At 38.5% G+C, this 20,141-nt stretch overlaps 1 protein-coding gene across 5 annotated transcripts in view; it reads left to right on the top strand.

Moving 5' to 3' along the window:
• NFIA (nuclear factor I A) overlaps nt 1-20,141 on the top strand; it is a 395,870-nt gene that overhangs the window by 201,706 nt on the left and 174,023 nt on the right. For 4 of the 5 annotated variants that reach the window (XM_070468073.1, XM_070468072.1, XM_020891549.2 and 1 more), the window contains exon 3: nt 2,055-2,120. The exons of the other annotated variant lie outside the window; for it this stretch is intronic. In XM_070468073.1, the coding sequence (XP_070324174.1) occupies nt 2,055-2,120 (66 nt within the window). The remainder of the gene's footprint in view (nt 1-2,054; nt 2,121-20,141) is intronic. 5 annotated transcript variants of the gene reach the window in all.

Here is a 20,141-nt window from a genome sequence, read left to right as displayed (position 1 = left end):
GAAGTGAACATTATTGTTCATATATTATTATCATATATTATTATTCATAACACAATTGTCATAAAGACATTAATACACCAAAAAAAAAAGAACATTGACTAAGCTCTCAGATAGAAAGTTAGGTTTACTAGTCTTATTCCAAAGAAAATGTTCTGTTTGGCAAAATTTTAGGTATCTATATTGGCACATGATCAAGAAGAATTTTAACTTTCCCTAAGACAAACTTAGATATTTTCTCTGATTTCAATTGTGGATATTAATGGTTTAAAATTTTCCAGTACACAAATGAAGGTATGCCTTTCTCCTAAAACATGTTGAATTACTTATACAAATGTTTAATTTATAATTTTTAATTGCAAAGTTACAGAATATTCCCCTAGAAAAAGAGAAGGTAGTCATGCCATATTTTAAAATCACTTGCTATAAATGTAATATTAATTGATTGAGTTAAAATTTCAAAAGTGATCCCACATAAATTTATATTCCAATTTTCAGTGCAGAGTTTGTATTTAACTTTGTGGTTCATTCTGAAGAATTTCTCTAAAGTGTTTTGAGAAATACTGTAATACTTTTGGTTTGTGTCTTCACTATGGCTATTGTTACATTATGATAAAAAGCTATCACTTTGCCAGAGTTAAATAAAAATTCAGATTTTCACATTTGAACCTTTGAATCAATCTAGAATTTTTGCTCTATGCACCAGGTTAAGAGCATCTAAAAATTTTTAATAGACATTTTTTAAAAAGTGCTTTCTAATAATTAAAATCTGCATTTGCCTAAAAGCAGGGAGTCTTTCTTACAGTAATAAATTAGTGCTTCTCAACCTAGGGTCACTAGTAGTACTACTTCTTTGTGCAGCATCTCCAAGAAAGAAAATGCTAAAGCTATAACTCTATTGGTGAAATAGAAGTAATATTTTCAATTTAATCACAGTTAAGTGTCATGACCTTTTGATCTTGCATGGAACTTGTTGCTGAAATGTGATCAGATTTTAGGTAGCCCGTTCTAACCCTGTGAAGTCAAGGTAAAGTGCAGATCCAGGCTTTCCATAGATACAGAGATTTTTCTAGAAAATTTTTTGTTTTTCAATAATGTTATATACTGTTCCAAGTCTCAGAAAAATGCTTTAGGTAAAAAAAATCTCTCCTTGAAATAGTTTGCCTGACTTTTTTCTCCTTTCCCCAAGAAAATGTATCATAAGTATGCTTCTAATTCTGTGAAAGTTTTTGATCTAACTTGTTTATCTCATCTTACAATTAAATGTTATTTTACTTAAAATTGTCTCATTTAGAAGTTAAATTGATTGGATTAAATTTTTAGTTTAAAAATGATTGTATTTTTATCAGTAAAATAAAAAATAAATGCAATCCAATAAAGGTATGCAAGAACCTGTTTTTGCTCACAAGCCCCTTTAGAATCTCCCAGATGCATCAGTACAAGAGGAAAATAATACTTAGAAAGTGGGGGGAGATGTATACCTTTTAGAAAGATGTCTTTGAGTGATCCTGTTATTTTAAGAAAAGGCGCTAGAGTATTAGGATTCTAGTATTTAATGGTGTTAGTCTGCATAGTCTGTTGCTGTAATACGGAGCTAAATATCAACAGAACTTGTTTCTGTTGTTTGGGTTGCTTTTATATACCAGCTTCAAAATATGTTTTGACACTTTATTATGTTCTGAATCAAGCTTCAGATGTGTGTAATGAAGGATGAAGTCTTTATCAGACTCTAGTGTATAAATAATGGAGAAGAGCAGTTTGGAAAGGGTCTCTGTGTAGGAGGATGGTTTCTGAAGAGTTTTAAGTTATGATCTGGCCCAAGCCAAGTGCTGCCGGAGGTGTAAACAGAACCGGGAGTCCTCTCTGAAGGCACGGGCTGCTGCGGCTGCTGCCCTTCTCCCCCTGTCTTTTCTTTCTTCCTTTTTTGATCATCATGGCACTTCTGTAATGTTCTCACTCCTGGTTTACACGCTGAACCTTTTGAGAAAGTCTGCCACCTCTGATCCACTTTCTTTCACAGACCCTGTAATTTTTGGCCATATTTTTATGTTTTTCAGATTCAAGTCAATCTGAAAGTCCCAGCCAGCCAAGTGATGCTGACATTAAGGACCAGCCAGAAAATGGTAAGTTTAGTTTGGGACTCTGGTTGCTGCTCTGAGAGTCCATGGTAGCCAGCAGCCAACCAAGTAGGAGGATTTCAAGGTCTGCCCGAGTGGGTAGCCCACACAGGAGGAACAGTTACTGAGAACTTAAGGAGTTTTCTGGGTCACTCTAACAGCCCCAAACCCTTCCCCTCAGCCACAAACTCTATCAGGGTACTCTTAAGAACCTTCGTTCCCAAGAAAGTTGGTTACTGTTTGAGGCAGGGTTGATTTACCTGATCACTATCATTTACAGCATAAGTAAGGAGCCAATGCCTTTTTATTTCACTTCCTTTTAATGTGGCAAGTGACCCACGATCTTCTTCATAATGATTTAAGTTTATTTGAGGCCTTTTGGAAGATTTTTGCTCCTGCTAAATAATTAGTGTAAGAAAATGATGTCTGCCTTTGAAAGATTTTCACTTTAAGTTGTCTAAAACAGTAAGGGTATATGACAGTATAAAATTTGTTAATTGCATAAATGTATAAGCTGTATATTGCAGGAACTTGATTAACCTAGAATACATACTTTATATATAAACATAGTAGTATCCACTGAAATACTAAGTGTATAGTATCTGTGTTCCAAGGACGAAAACAGTTATCAAAGGTTAGAATTTGAGTAAAACCATCGGTTTCAATAAAAACTGAGAAGTGAACTAGTGGTACTCATCACATGCTAAACACTGTATTATGCACTTTCATGGATATAATCTCATAAAATTCCATAGTGCTCTTCCTTGATGAAAGAGCTGAAGCCTCTAATAGTAACTTGACCGTGAAGGACCTTCGAAGGGAATATGGCACTGTGTCTAAAAGCTCAGGCGGTGGTGTCAGACCTGTGTTTAAATTGTACCTCAATTCTTTCTTTCCTTTGTAATTTTCCTTTGTAATTATTTACCCTCACATAGTACTGATTTATTTCTCTTTTGAAGTGGTACGGTAATAATATTACTGACATGTTGAAGAATTAAATAAGATAATATATATAATATGCTCACAGTATTATCTTTCATAGTACTTTACACTAAATAAAAGTTGGCTGTTGTTCAGTATTCCTTGTATTATTTTTCTAGTTAGTGTAATCCTATCATACTTTGTTTTTCACTTACTTAAAATGAACTCATTCCTCCCAACTGTCTTATTTTTGTTGTTCTATTTTTCTGTTTTGATCTCCACCCGATCTTTTGGATTAGAGAGGTAAACTGAATTATGTCAGTGTTGTGGGGTGGAGAATTGATTTTATCACTTTGAATAGCCTATCACTGATTTCTCAGGATTTGTTCATTTCCCAAGCCTCAGAAATTCTCTACAGTGTTGCTGGGTTCCCATATTAAACATGCACTGTCTTGCTATTCCTCTCCTCATCCTGGTATTTTGGTGGTATTTTACGTATCAAAGTTGTCTTTTCACAGCAGGCATTAAAAAAGAGAGAGAGAGAAAGAGACCTCTGAAGGCTTGTTTTTAGTGTCATAAACAGCTACATCTTATTTTTTGTTGACATTTTAAAGAGTGATATTTATAGACTAGTTTCACTCTTTATTTCCCACTTGACTTATAGGTGATGGCTTATATATCTCTTTTTTACATACAATATATTTATGTAGAATCTGCTTGAAGTTGTGTCCAGAGATATTCATTTTATTTTCACTGTTAAGAACTGGTGGGCTGCTGGGGTGTGTGGCTTTCGTGTTTGGGTCTGGCCGCCCCTCTTGCAGGCCTGCGATTCATCTGTCTTCATAAAATGGCCGACAAGCTGTTCACATGCAAATATAAATTGAGAGCATGAGAGGCCTGGCATGCCTTTCTGGAGCTGCTGTAATACCGATATTGTGCATTTCCCATTCCAAAAAGCAACCAGGATTGAGCCTGAATTTTTCGGCCAAAGACGAGGAGAGACTAGCCAAGTTCATTGTTAACCACAGATCTCTTGGTGCCACCTCAAGGATTCACAGCACCGTTTGTGAAGGATCATGTGAGTTCAAAGAAAGAAAGTATTAATATCCTGAAGAGACAATAATAAATTCCTATGTTTCAAATTTCTATTTATTTCAGAGAAAGAGATGTTGCTTCATCTTAGACAGTTCCAACTGGAGTTCAGACTAGAGGAACACTAGCCTCTTCAGTTTCCTCTTTCTGCCTTTTGTCAATCTCAGATAAAGTTATTTGAGGAAAAAATTATTTTTTTTCCTCTTTTTTAAAGATGTATAATCCCTGAAGGAAAAGAAATGAAGTTTTCTGGACTAGGTGTTTAGATGCACTAGATAACTTTCTGGGGTTGCTTTGACCAAGTCTTTTTTCATTTTCATTACTCCAGGTTATGGAATATGAGTTCCTGAAAGGTTTTTGCTTGTTTGTTTGTTTCATTTTTGTTTTTAAGAAGAGAACACTCATAAATGTATCAACAAAACTCTTAAAAGAACTTTTGAAATCTTGGTGGATGAAGAAGTGACAGACTCTGATCTTCAAATAAAGTGGGAACTCATTATTCCTTCTTTATGTATATATCGAGGGGAAATAGTATTCTTTTTATCCTAGCTCTTGAAGAGAAAGGTAATGGGAAACGAATGGTATTTTCCTAGTAAACCATGGAGAATGAATAGACAAATGGTAACATGCTGTTTCATCCAAAACCATAAACTAGGCCATGTAACTTTACCTAAAGTGGATGCAGCTGTTTCTTCCCTGCCCAACTAGTTTCTTTATTTCTACAGAATTTTTGCTTTCTTTTCTTGTACTCCCTTAAGACTCAACTGTAAAAGAAAACAAATCTTTGTCCAATTAGAGTATTACATGGGAATTTTGAAGGAATTATCTGAAACCCAGAGATAAAATGTCAGAATCACTGAAACTCAACACTGGTATAATGTAATGATTCAGAACTCCACCTCTAGAGTCAAACAGGCCTGAGTTCAAATGAAAGGAAGGCTGGGTGATTTTGAGTAAGGTTTTGCCCCAATCTCAGTCTTCTTATCAGTAAAATAGGAACACTGAAAGATCCTAGCTCCCGAGTAACAAAATGAGAATATGCCTGTGAAACAGCGTAATGGGGGTTCATAGTAAGCACTCAAAGATAACCATCAATACTCTCCAGTTAAAGCTCGGATCTGTAATGAGATACACATATTCAAAAGGAAGCAAGCTGGGAGACTTGGAGTAGAAAGAGGAAGAGTGTCGGCAATAAACCAAGACCCTATAGAGACATCTTTTGTAGATACCTACCCTGTTCTGAAATGTCAGGTTTAAGTCTCTTAAATCTGTCCATAATCCCTATAGTGGCATATCAATTTTGTTGTTTAGTTCCGTTCTTCACATTCTATTTACCTCTTAGGAGTTGAGAACTACAGAAGTGATGCAGAGTTGCTAGGGCCTTCAGAATGAATGCCCAAGAAAGTTATTCTAGAAAGAAGGGACTTCACTTAGATGTCTTTAATTTTGGCTGAATTTTTCCTTGGAACAAACCAAATAGAATCTGCCTTATTAAAAACTATAAGCTGTTGATGGATGGAATTCATAACCAATTTCGGATGCTTTGAGCATGACACATACCTAGTATTTATTAAAATTAATAGGTAGACAAATAAACTGTCAGTATCCCCAAATGGATTTTGAGTATTTGCTCATTATTGATTTACCAAGAGGCTTTTAAGGAAAAAAAACAAACAAATCCTGGAGAAGTTGAAAATCTAATTTGAGTATGGGGGAAAGTTTTACAGTGCTACATAGTTTTTGAGTATTTGCTCACTATTGATTTACCAAGAGGTTTTTAAGAAAAAATAAAAACCCTGAAGAAGTTGAAATCTAATTTGGTTGTGGGGGAAAGTTGTATAGTTGTACATGTATGACAAGTGGGCATACATACACAGATATAACTAATAGTGCTGGGAAGCCAAAGCTCGGGGCTATTCTAATGGACATAGTAGATCAAGTTGTAACTCCACCCTCACCCCACCCTAATGAGCAGGTGTGATCAAAGATACAAAATACCATCATGCTGATGGTTGATGACCATAAAGAATGGAATCCAACCAAGTTTTCAGCCTGATTGTTATTATTCATTTAATCCTTTTGCATGTTACAGAAATCCCCTTTCTGGCTTTTCAAGAGCTCCTGAAGGTTTTAAGCCTTATATGTTAAGACTTTGACTTAGAAGATCTACTCATACCACCTTTGTGAATTCCCAGGAGGTAATTTGGCTACTGTTAAGAGTATCTGTGGCACAGAATACTTGCAGTGCTTCCTCGGTATTTACAGGGCCTGTGAACAGTCCTCTAAAGCTTTCGTTCTGTGTGGCATCAGGTCAGGCATTCATGAGGGAGAAGCTCATGTGATAGCCCTCCTACTTAATTCCAGGCACACTTCCGTGGGGCCACACTGAGGCAGTGGCTGAGGGAATAGCATCGTCCAGCACTGGCATTCTGAAAGCACACCCCCAATCGGGGCTCCTTGTGCATGCACCCTTAGCTAAAACCAGAGAAGACAATGTATAGTTCCTGCGCCAGAAAAAGAAAAGCTGTGTTCACATGTATTTGATTGGATTTTGTTTTTCCTATTTACTATCTCTCATCACTTGTACAAGCTGCTAATAATAATAATCTCATCTTAGTGGTTTTTAAAAGGTGATATTTATAGCAGGAAATCAGAGTTGGTGTTTAGATCATTTTCTTTAGGTTTAATCATGTTTACTCTTCCTCATTTACCTGGTAATTGTATATGTGTTGGTGGCATCAACTCTCAGATGGGCCACTTGCTGTCAGTAGAAAGCCATTAATCATGATGTTTGCCCCAGATTTTGAAAATTTCCAGCTCTATCTGCCAGTTCAAAAATCACCCTGGAGTATTGGTTGGATCTTGCGTTCATGTTCAGCATCTTTGTTTATGTCCTTCCCATCTTGTATCACCAAACTAGGTATTGTTGCTAAGTGTTGCTAGATGAACAGGGAATCTCAATTGTTAGTATTTCATTGGTTATTAGTAACTCGTTTCTGTATTTTGAGTATTTCAGTACAAATAACTTCCAAGGATACTGACTTCCTGACTTAAGATTTGTATGCAGGATTCACTCTGTAACTTGGTGGTGAGATAAGAAATATAAATTTATATTTCTCTTTTGGACAAACATTCTTTTACCTGATAATATTTTCATTACAAATTTCAAGCCTTATGCTTTAACGCTTTTCTCTTTACTTCCTCAAATATATAGAAGATATATTGCAGTATGATACTGTAATATTAGTATGTAGTTGGAAGGTAAAATAAAATTCATAATTCTAGATGCTGAGAATTGTTTCTTACTACTGAATGGACTGCTGTTTCAGGAACTATTTTGATTATTGGTCATTTTAGTTGTGTCATTTTAGGAATTTTGGAGGCAGTGCACAGCTGAACAGTTAGCATTTTATTGGGAAAGCAGGAGCACTCTAGCACCATTGACTTGTAAATAAAGCTTGTCAATATTTCATAATTTGCATGACTTTCTCTTACAATTACCTAGCAACAGTTATTCTCAGCAGTGTTCTTTCCAAAAACCCTGCAGGGACAGACACAGTAGAGTGACCACCAAAATAGCAGCAATAACAGTAATGATCAATATTCTAAATATTGTAAAGGTCCCAACTCAGGGAAACATTAAAACCTAAATGCCTTCTGGTTTCCAGATCTGTGTAATTAAATTCTGACTGATGAATTTTCAGCAATGAGATGGAGCTAGTCTATCTTGTTTTAGAGACCGGGGAACTAGAATTTGGTTTAATCTAAAATGTCAGTCTGAGACCAGGTGAATTGTGCTTTCTTAAATATTGTTAGCAAATGTGACCCATCATTGTTTGCAGGGGCTCTTTAGAAATGCCTCCAAACAAAGTAAATTCTTGAATCTTGCGTTTAGAAAGATGAGGTACCAGGTGAGACTGGAGGCTTCCCCCACAGGCTTAACACAGTATAGAGTACCCTGAGCTTTATTTACCACAGGATCCAGGGTAGTAAAAGAGCCTTTTCAACTGAAAAAGAGAAGGAGGAAATCTGTCATTTTAAAGAAGTAGTTTACTTCTCACATTAGGGGTATTTTATTGTCTACATATACAGGTTAACTAGGTGAACAGACTTTAAGTGGTTGGCTAGTAGCCAAAATAGGGAATGTTTTAGACTCCTATTCCCCTAATTTCCAAATTCTGAAATGGACTGGCTGGGTGGTCTATTTCAGACACAACCACCCCTACCCCCATCCCCGCAACTCCATCCCCGCCACCAATCCCTCACGCGCAAATTGTATAGAGGAAAGACGACATAAAGGGGTGTCTTTCTGGTTCTCAAATTTGCTCTGTGTCTATGACTCGTGGTCCAGGAGAAACAATCGTTTGGACGTAACATTGCAAATAGAAAAGGGTTTTTAAGTGTTTGTTTATAATTTATATGGGATTGTGTAAATATATCCATAGATCTTGATTCTCAAACCAGGAAGCAATGCTGTTCATATTTGAATTGGGCTCAGAAAAGAAATCAAATGAGGGGCCGTCATCAAATCACAGTGGCGTGGAGAAGTTGTGGTGGATGGTACCTGGTGTTCGGTGGCAGCACCCCCTGCGCTGTTCTCTGTTCCCTGTGTTTGAACCCGGGACAGGCCCTGATAGAACCCTTCGGCAGATCTTCTTAGAAGGACCTGCAGCGCGCTCCTAATGGTTGCTTTCATGCACCTCTCTCTGTCACTGAAAAATCCACATGGTGAATTATCAGGGAGGCTAGTTTGGGTCAGGAATAGTGTATAAGGTCTCTTTGCCACACATAATAGGGTCTGATTTGACACTTGAGGGTGAATTTGTTGATTTAAATCCTGTATATTATTTTGGGGAAAGAATTATCCATTTGTGGATCATGTTAGTAAACTGAATGCAATATAAATAATTTATTTGGGGATTTGGAGCTGCTAATCCAGATTGATTGGTTGTCTGCTAGAAAAATTCATGTGGCCACAAGGATTTTTGGCACCTTTTCTCTCTAAAGCTTCCTCATTCTTTTTCTCTTCTTCAGGTTTCACTCAGCTCCAGGCAACTCTGTTCCCTTGGCATTGCCTTGTCGTTAAGGAAATCTACTGGGTTAGCGCATATGGAGGTGGGGGGAGGGGTAGTATTTACTGCAGATTACTCTGCCCCTTCTCAATTATTAAGTTCTATACTTGGTTGCTTTTAACCCAAAGAGAACAGGGGAGTCTCATATGCCTTATCCACAGGCATCGTATGGCGAATATCCAAAGAGAGAAGTATAAAGGATGTTGTGGTGAATCCTAGCAAAATAGGAATAGATTTCCAACAATCTCTCCATGAAGGAAAGTCAGTGTTTTCTTAGATCTCTGTAGGTATTTTGCAACCAGAGAGCTTCTCAGCAAGCTGCATTTGTAAACTCAAGAGATGAACAAATAGAAGCCAAATCACAGCTTCCGAATAGGTCAGATTAGCAAAAGAGAGCTGCCATTATAAGCCTGACACTGAGCATCTGTTAAGAAGAATTCAGTTGTCCAAGCCACTTAAAGACTTGCACCTCAATTTTCTTATAAGTCATCTGCTTGCTCAGTCACTCGGTCATGTCCAACTCTTTGCGACCCCATGGAATGCTGCCAGTCAGGCTCCTCTGTCCATGGGATTCTCCGGGCAAGAATATTGGAGTGAGTTGCCATTCCCTTTTCCAGGGGATCTTCCCAACCCAGGGATTGAATCTGTATCTCTTGCGTCTCCTGCATTGGCAGGCAGATTCTTTATCACTGAGCCACCTGGGGAGCCCAGATCGTTATTGAGAATCTGCTGGGTACATTTGGACTATGTACAGGATGCACTGAGGGACTGCAGACGTGGATCAGACTTCCTGTTCTGGAGGACCTGGTAGTCTAGTAAGGGGGAAGAGGCTTCATTCATTGTTTCAACAAATATTTATCAGACATATTCTCAGAACCAGATTTACTGAGTAAAACAGATAGCATCTCTGCTGGAAGAAAACACACATACTATAACAAGTGGTGTTAAATATTATGAAGAAAAACAAAGCTAGATAAAGGAAAGACGGGGCTTTCTAGGTGACACTAGTGGTAAAGAACCCTCTGCCAATGCAGGAGACAAAAGAGACATGGTTCCATCCCTGGGTCGGGAAGATCACCTGGAGGAAGGCATGGCAATCCACTCCTGTACTTTTGTCTGGAGAATCCCATGGATAGAGGAGCCTGGGGTGCTACAGAGTTGGACAGAACTGAAGTGACCTAGCACACATGCCTCACAAGGGCTAAACAGTGGAGTATAGGGCACTGTTTTACAGAAGGTGGTCAGGGAAGGCCTTTTTGACCTGTTGACTTTTGAGCTAAGACTTGATGATGGTAAAGAAGAGAACTATGCAGATATTTGGGACTTCTCTTCTAGAAAGAGGGAACAGTAAATGGAAAGATCCAGAGGCATGTTGGAAGAACAGTCAGGGTTAGAGTGGCTTGTGGTACATAAATGAAAGAAGACCAGTTGGTGACAGGGATAGCAAGAAGCCAAATTATGCTGAATTTTGTTGGCCAAGGAAAGCCATGGCAAATCCTTGATAAACTATAATATGCTCGACAAGGGAATGCACATACCAAATCCATTCATTTCTTGATGTGGTGGATATGCCCTGAGCCCTTGTGCTGTGTTAGATACTTAATGTTGAGTGGTGAACAAAGCAAAAAGACCTAATTCATAGCATTGTCAAAGAAGAAGACTGTCATCTGCCATGGTGGTATCTTTTAGTATCCCCAAAGGTTTTCCCTTATGCATACGTTACTGAAAACAGAGTCACTTGCATGTGATATTTGGCTTCACATATCCTCTCATGCAAACAATTCTTTTTTTCATTTAATGGACATCTAAATCTGTGGGGCTGCAGTTTAACCCTTATCTCAGGACTGTTTAGATTGTAAATCCTCAGGTCTCAATTCCATGACCACGAAGCTTGATTTTTTTCCCTCCCAATTGTTGCTAGATTTAGCAAATAAAAACACAAGATACCAAGTTAAATTTGCTTTGCAGAACCACAACAAATAATTATTTTAATATTACATGGGCTCTATTTATTACACAAAAGGACTTGTTTATCTAAACCAAGTCATGTATTTTATCTGGCCACCAGTCCTGGTTCTCTGCACACTCATATGGAGGTTACATGGGCAGCAGTAACAGCAGTACTGGAAAAGGTTCAATTAGTCTGTGATGATTTCAGTGATCACAAAGGGTCAAACCACTGGAATTTAACCTGCTGGAAATGAGACCTGGGAAGAGTATCACGAAGTTCTAACGACTCAACTGCTTAAATTCCATTCATTCTGCATCTGCCGGTAGCCCAGGAGTTATCTTGGAACAATAAGCCATTTGTGTGGCATAGTCAGTAGGTACAATACTGTAGTTGAGAGCCATTCAACCCATCCAGGTCAGAGTGTAAGTTTAATTGCTGCAACTGTAATTGAGTAAGGCATAGGGACATCATGTGAGTCACTTCTCCAAAGGGAGTATACCTTGTCACAAGTCCTAGTTATTGGCAGACTTTCACCTCATGAAAGATGGTGAAAGTAGAAAATCAGTCAAATCACACAGCACTGCAAAAGTCCACATTCAAAAGTAACGTGCAGAAAAGACCTTTAGGTTGATTTGAAAATTGACAGAGCTATTTTCTTTATGCTTTACAGGAATCTAAATATATATTGTGTTCTCATTTAGGACTGTTTCGCTAGCTATGACAAAACGTGTTTGAATGTGTTATAAGAACATGATGTGGTCTTCGTACCATCCAACTTTAAGAAAGGATAATGTCCACAGATTCAAGGAAAGCATTTTTGGAAATGAGGGTTAAACTGTGTTGAGCTTTGGAGCCAGGTAATGACAAAAATAATGAATTTGCAGGTAACAGTCCTGCTATTGATAGTAGCTCACGTTTGCTGTGGGTTTTCCATGTGCTGCTGTGGTGGTTTAGGTCTCCCGAGAAGAATATGCCCTTACGGAATTAGATGTGCAGGGATTTGGGGGGCTAAAATCTGAGCTCTGAAGGGAGGGAGCCAGGTTGGCTGCAGAAGCTTCAGACTGCAATACTGATCTGGTACCTGTGAGAGGAGAGAGGAATGGAAGGAGGACTGGGGAGGGAGAATCCTGCACTTCCGGGAGCTTCTAAGAAAGTTCCGTACAGGCCAATGGAAAGTCCTTGAGCTAAAGTCACTTGTTACAAAGTTATTATTTTTTTTTTTTTCCTTCCCATAGGAACCAGTACACATTAGTATCCTCTTCTTTAATCATTTACAGGGAGCCTGGAGGAAGCTGTCTGGAATAGACATGGTGGTAAATCCAGAGGGGAGAGATTGGAGTTGTCAGGCAGTGGTGCTTCTTGTCACATGTGATATGAGCAGCTCATTTTTATGGCCACCACAGCAAGGCACTGTGCCAAGAGTTCTAGGTTCATGATCTTATTTCACTCTAATACAACTCTTGGAGATCAGTATTATTAGTGTACCCATTTTACAGATGAGGAAACTGAGACACAAAAGAATTTAGGTAGCTTTCCTACAATCAGGAAGGCAGAAAGAATACTCACAGAACAGAGTTTTCAAACTTACATGTCAGAGGCTAATTGCTTAACCATGACCTTACATTATAGAAAGAACAGTATTCAAACTCTGGTTCTGTAACTTATTCATGACGTAAATTTGGGCAAACTCTTGGACTTGTGTTTTCTCATTTATAAGGTGGGATGCCATCACCTTCTCCAGAAATGTATTTTAGTTTCTGTTTTGTTTTGAGCTTAAGCAGTGTTCGTTCCTTTCCTCCCCCTTGTTGTTCGCTCATTTAGGATGAGCATCTCATACTCTTAGGTATCTACCTCAGCCTTTCTCAGGCACCCACAGGCTTAATTAATCCTCGGAACTAAAAGGACTGCTTCTATGCAGATTATGTATATGGATATATCTCTGTGGATGTGTGTATATATAAATTGCCCAGAACTTATAGTGATTCATAGGAAATACACAATTAAGTGTAGTCTGCCTTTCTTTCATCCACCTCTTTGCTTCATGGAAACAAACCCTGTGCTAGATAGTAATCTGGAATGTGTTGTTTTCTTGTTTTTAATTTTGAGGACAAAATTACATTCTTTTGGAAAAATAATGTTCTTATTTTTCATATGAACATTTTTACTCTTTTTCTGACAGTCTCAAGCACTATTCCTATATGGATCAACAGTGAATATTTTTAAACAATGGACTAAATTTTCGTTTGATTTTTGTGGTAGAAGTAGAGTGTATAAAAGTAGTTGTAAGGTGTTTATACCAGATGCCATTGTATTTGTTGGATGGCATAAAACAATTATGATTGCCAAAAAATTTGAAAGTATTTCACTTGGAAAAGATGTAGGAATGTAGTTTTATTGAAAACATAAAAATAAGGAGTTTATTTCTAATCCCCATTTTTGTGCAGTACAATAGAAATTTGTACCTCATCCCTTTTATTTTAGATTTCTGAATTATTTAAAAGAATCGGTTAATTCTCCATTTCAAGTGAGTAAGACAAAGTTCATTAGGATATCTGATTCCTAGCATATCCCCCATTCACAGATCATGTTAACTCCTTAGAGAGATTTATCTTCTTTTAAAATTGCAAATGCTGTCCAAACTGAAAGCTTTTCAATTTAATGCCTTCTTACAGTTTGGGACTATAAGTAAGATCTTTAATACAGAGAAAGGACGAGTCACCTTGTTGTTGGAGCATCAGTCACTTCTAAAGGTAGCAGTGCTAGGACATGCATGTGCAGTGAGTTCTAGTAGATTTGCAAATTGCTATCATGAAAGATATATAAGTAAAATTCAACACGCGCTAACAGTGTTCCTGACCAGTGGTTACCAACTGGTGGTTCTTGAATGGGGTCAAAGAAGAAACATCTTGAGAGAAATTGTGCATTTTTCCCTAGATAATAAGATGCATAGGCAGACAGTTTTTGCTTTTGACTTTGTGAGCTCACTGGTTGTGTAATACAGAGACTCTTGTTTGGCAGTTGTAGTTTGAATTCATCTAATAAAAGATGGAGGAGAGATAAATGATCCAGTATTTAGTAAAAATGGTAAGTTAAATACTTTGAGAAATAGGCTCCATGAGAGGAAAATATTTTAAGATGTCTTTAACAGTGAAAAGATACAGAAGTCTCTGCGGTAGACCAGTGGCTAATAATGGCCTTTAACTTTCCCTTTGGAAGGAGAGGGAAGAAGAGAAAAGCAGGTACCAGGAAGAGCCAATAAAGGAGAGCTGTGACCAGGGCTGCTCAGCATCTCCATAATGCACCCTTTTACTCATCCTTTCAACAGATATTGTGAAACTCACTTCCGTCTGAGCAGAATTGATAGTAAGGGCCACTGGAAAAAGCCACTCAAAGTAAGAGACTTGGGTAGCACTTCTCTATATAAATTGACCCAGGAAATCATACTTTCAGAATACAGTATCTTAACAAAGTTTGGATCGCCTAATCATACATTGTTGTGTTGGACATTTGTGTTCTGGGTTCAGAGCTCTTCCTGTATGGATTCTGTGCATCAATAGGAGTGGTGAGAAAACTGACTTAAGTAGAATAATAGTGTGTACTAGGCACTTTAAATCACTGGACTCTGTTGTCTTAATTTGGCCTAATCTAAGAGCTAGAGCATGAAGAAAATGAGGTTCAGGGAGGCTGAGGCACAGATCCATGGTCAACAGCTAGTGAATGGCAGAGAAAGTGCTGCTTTGCTTTTCTGGGGAAGGCTCTGGCATTGTACAGATGATAAGCAGTGAGGTGCTTTGAAATGTCTTGGAATGCTTTAAACTCAGCAGTGATAATAATCTCAAATAATTTGTATTATTAGTATAATAATTGTATCATTTCAATGTGTTTTCTCTATGTCCTGCCCCTTCTTCCCAGAGAAATGGTAAACATGAGGGTAGAGAATGACAGTGGTGATGATACACCTATGATAGGGGCAGTAGTGGTTAATCAGTTAAAACTAGACAATCCATCACTTGTTTTAGCCGAACATCAATTAATGTAAAGAGCAATATGTCACAATATGCTTAAAATTAAACCAATGAGAAAGATTTGCAGAATTCCACATTTCCCTAGGGATAATGTTATATACCATGGGTCATGTGTGACAATCTGACAAAGGTACCAAGTGAGGGAGATGGCATTATTAATAACAAATGCATCATTATTTTTTAGAAGATGCAAAATAAAAATAAATAGAAGCCCTAATGTTTTCTTCCAGTCTCCCTAATATGTATTTTGAGGACACTGCTATTCTAGATAATGTAGAATAGACTACCCTTGGGGGAAGAAATCAATGTTTGCAGGAAGGAATTTCTATTCCAAACATAGTATCTGGCAATCAAATAAATATTTTGGAGTGAATGAGTGAGTGTGTGAACAAATGAATGAATGGATCCTGCCCTCAGGAGCTTAGAGTTTTTCCCACTCCCATCCCTATTTTGCCCCTTCCCACATTGATAACCGCTAGTTTGTTCTTTATACCTTTGAAAAAGTCTTTTTCTCAAACTGAGATATATTTGACATATAACATCTTGTATGTTTAAAGCTGATTTGATACCTTTACATTGCAATATGATTGCCATTGTAGCATTAGCTGACACCTCTATGGCATTACACAATTATCATTTTCTAGTGTTGGGAACAATTAGGACTCTTAACAAGTCTAATGTGTATGATATTGTATTGTTGCCTATAATCACCGTACTGTGTATTAGAGCTCCTGACTTACCTTATCCACTAATTGCAAGTATGCACCCTGAAATAACATCTCTTGCATTTTCCCACCCCTAGTCCCTGATAACCACCATTTTAGGAGTTTAAAGTCTTTTCAGGGAAATATATATTTAAAAGAATTCCTCCCCTTTCAATTCATCCTTCCTTAGTCATCTGTATATTTATTATTCATAATGTATATGCTAATCCTTGTGTTAGGCAGTGGGAATATAAAGATAAATGAGGTGCAGCCCCAATGTTCATCAAACATATATTCTAATAAGGAAGAGGAATATTTAAATAGATATTTGCCATGAATTTTGACTGATCTCCTGAAGATATTTAGGGTCCATGATACAAATGATAAAATGATAGTGGGTACAATGATAAAAGTGGGTACAAATGATAAAAGCTATGCAAGAGGCAGCAATAGTTAAGCTACATCATACAAGAGCTTTATTAAACATTTGACCTAAATACTGAAATGTATGCATGTTCCTCGACATTACCTATGGCTTTCTTGCCCCTTAGAATGAGCTCAAACCTCCATTCCACACAAATACTGAAATGTATGTATGTTCCTAGATATTACCTATAACTTTCTTGCACCTTAGAACGAGCTCAAACCTCCACACCACACTCTGAAACAATCTGAACCTCACCCCGTGTTTCTGCATGTTTCTGAGAGGGCTTTCAGGCTAAGGTCGCTTCTGGTTCTCGGTTCCCATACCTGCAGTTAGTTTAAGTGGCAGGTCTTTTTTCAAGCTGTGCAATGCCCTCTTCCATGGCCTGTGCCCTGGATGTTGGGATGAGCCTTTTCTCCATAATTCTGTTCTGTGCACACATAGAACTTATCTGAATTGCTGAGGTTGGTGGAGTTGTAAGGTAATGGAGTCGGGGAGGGAGCTGTCAGAATACACAAGCCACTTCATATTGATTTTACACAACTCTGTTCCTCAAAACACTGGGGCAACTGTGCCAAGTTACTATTGCCCTCTCTCTTTTTTCCCTTACCCTGTCTTCTCTGAGCTGCTTCTTGTTCTTGGTGGTGGTTTAGTCACTAAGTTGGGTCTCTCTCTTGCAACTGCATGGACTATAGCCCATCAGGCTCCTCTCTCCATGGAATTTTCCAGGCAAAAATACTGGAGTGGGTTGACATTTTCTTCTCCAGGAGATCTTCCCGACCCAGGGATCAAACTTGGGTCTCCTGAATTGCGGGCGGATTCTTTATGAACTGAGTCACCAGTGAAACTCTTCTTGTCTTGTTTAGTTCTAAATGCAGAGGAGTTTCGCTGTATCTTATTTCCTTGAATTTTACAATCGGATGTTCTTAGAGGGTCTCCTTTATTAATAAGAAATGTACCACCAATATATTTTCCTAATCAAAGAATGCTAGTGCTCTTGATAATAAAATGAATGGAATTCTCAGCTTCTGTATATGTGAGAGAAAAGATATAGCATCCTTATTAAGCAAAAAGAACATTTGATCCACCATGTAAGGCTCAATTTGGCTAAGGCATTGCGTATCTGAACAGTTTCTAATACACGATAGTCATATCATGTTTAATTCTTGGATGGCCACTCATCCAGCATGTTTCCCTTGGAGTGAAGCTTGCTGACTTCCTGGCTGACAGATAGAAAGCATCCATAAATGAGAGACAGAGACAAAATTAAAATGTGACTTCTTTGGCATCCACCTTTCGAACCTAGGCCTTCCCCCACTTTACTCTAATTCAATTTAGGAGATGTTGGATGGAAACTAATACAGTTAAAAAGAACTTCATGTAATCTCACTAACATTCTTAGAACATGATGCTCAAGGTTTTCTGGTCAAGGATATTTGCATTTGCATTTATAGAACAGTTAGAGGCAGAATTCTGTGCATGTGAAAAGTCCTTGCTCTGAGAATGACATTTCCAAGCTGTCAAAATCTGATGCACTCAAAGCTAAACCCAAAATTGCCTTTTATTCTGTAAATATTGAAGAAAGGGCTTAGCATGGCACCACTGAACTTGCTAGCCAAGGAACTAGCCTACTGGGTTGGAATCAGAAAAAGGCTCTTTGTTGAGTTTAAATTGTCACAAAATTCAAGCTTGAAGGATGCAGTGAGAAAGTATTACAGGCAGCCATAGGCCCACGTTTTCCTGCTGGCCACTCAGCCCCTTTGACACTATTTTCTGGTGCATTATTGGGAGTGTAAGAAAATTGCATGAATCTATGTTTTTGACTGTTCTTATCTCTAACATCTTGATGTTTACAGTGAACCACAGAGATATTCACACTAAACCTGCACATATTATGTTCATCCAGTCAACCAATATTTATTTATTAAACATCTGCTGGATGCCTGACACTGTTCCAAGCATTAGTTACAGGACTGATGAAGCCCAGAGAAATAAAGAGATGTGCCTGAGATAACATGTGAATTAGCAGTAGACCCAAGACCCTGAATATCATGTCCCCTGTCAAAAATTCTTTCTACTCTATTATCACTCTGCTTTACTTAGGCTTCTTCTCCTCACCCCACCCCCAGTTTCCCAAGTAGACTGAAGTCCAATAGTTACTTGAAAGGCTATTGAAATTGTTCTCTTAACTTTCCAAGTTGTAAAGTTTATTTGAAAGTCATTTGTTCAGAATTTTGAATCAAATTATGGCAACTTTCATGTTACACTTATTTGTGTGCTTCTGGGAATAACGTCTGCAAAGGCCAGCCTCATTATAAAGTAGATTGTAAATCCCATGAAGGCAGGGACTATTTATCCCTGATCACCACCATTTTCTCTTGAGCACAGTGCCTGCCATCCAGTGTGCATGTGGATGAATACCAGTTGTAAGTGCAGAACTGAATGACTCTCCCCAATGCCTTAGGGTACTGCTCTTGTCTGGCATGGTGTGCCTGCAGCCCAAGCTCTCCAGAGAAGTCTGCTGCTGGGAAGGTGATAGATGACTTGATCTGCATTTGCTGGGCCTCTGCTTAGCCCCGCGCAGTTCCCAGCTCATTTCCTCCTGCTTCAGTGCCTTGATGGTCATCAAGCAACTTGCAGCTGTGCTTGCTGGATTGTGGTCGGAGCCTCTGAGGTTGGTGGTCCGCAGACATAGCAAGGCGCTTTTGCGGCAAGGCACGGAGAGTTTGCTGCCAGTCGGGGAGGAATGATTTTCCCTGGGACTTGGCTGGGGCTGACAGCATCGCAGGCTCCACATCTGATGGTCCTCTCTGTTCCCCACCACTGCCGTCCTCATCTGCCCACAGCTGTCAGCTTCCCACACTCTGAAGGAAAATCTTGTATGAGGCCGAGCTGGGTGTAGCTTGTCACAGTGTGAGACAAATGCGTGTTACCTGGCCAAGCTGACTTTGACATGAAGGGATCTTTGCAAAGTGAGATTGAGCAGAGCAAAGGAAAACAAGAATAAGATGGAAGTGGGTTCTTTGTGAGCATTTAAGCAAGTGCATGTGTGACAAGAAAGGCCAGTTCATGTGATTTTAACAAGCATCTTAAACTATACTTTATGGAGAAGCCTAAGACCTGGTATCTCTCTTGTTCACCCTTCTTTTTGTATAGGATAAAGAGCAAGCATGAAATTTGAAGGAGTGATGAGCTTGACAGTTTTTCCTAGTAGAGGAAGCTGGGTTTTGGGAGGAAAAGTCCAATCACCTGACTTGAGCTTTGACAGGTGCACGGGTGCAAGAGGGATGGGACACCCCAGTTTTGTCATCTTCCTGGCTGTGAAATGTTTTTTAAAACATTTGCATGTGGACTTTCCCACTTCCAAACTGACCCTGGAAATGTACTTAAACTTTTGTGTCTCAGCTTCCTCATCTGTGAAATGGAAACAGGTGATTCTTGCCTTTCTTCTCTCCCAAAGCTTTGGTAAAAGTATAAGCAGATGATGTATCTGAAAGCACTTTATAAGCAATCAAGCCATGTATAATACAATGAGCTGTTGTAATAACTTCAGGTCATCAGGAATTTCTTTATTTCCTTCCTTGATCCCCTGGAAAATGCTAGGAGGCTACTGAGTATGTTTCATATTTTTCTCCTCTCAACCCTGCAGTGTTCATTTTCAGGTAAATATGGTTTTAAAGCTGCTGCATGGGGAATGAATGTGCCTCTCCATGGACAGTGTGTTTTACTATTTGGCACATGACTTCCCCCCAGCCCCCGAACCTACAGAAAGATATTCTTTCTGCATTTACTGTGGCACCGCTTTTACCCTCTATTCTGAACAAAGTTGGAATTATAA

Source organism: Odocoileus virginianus, chromosome 5 (assembly GCF_023699985.2).
Source record: "Odocoileus virginianus isolate 20LAN1187 ecotype Illinois chromosome 5, Ovbor_1.2, whole genome shotgun sequence".
Lineage (NCBI taxonomy): Eukaryota > Metazoa > Chordata > Mammalia > Artiodactyla > Cervidae > Odocoileus > Odocoileus virginianus.
Note: the sequence above shows the minus strand (reverse complement) of the source record. Positions and strands in the feature narration are given on the sequence as shown.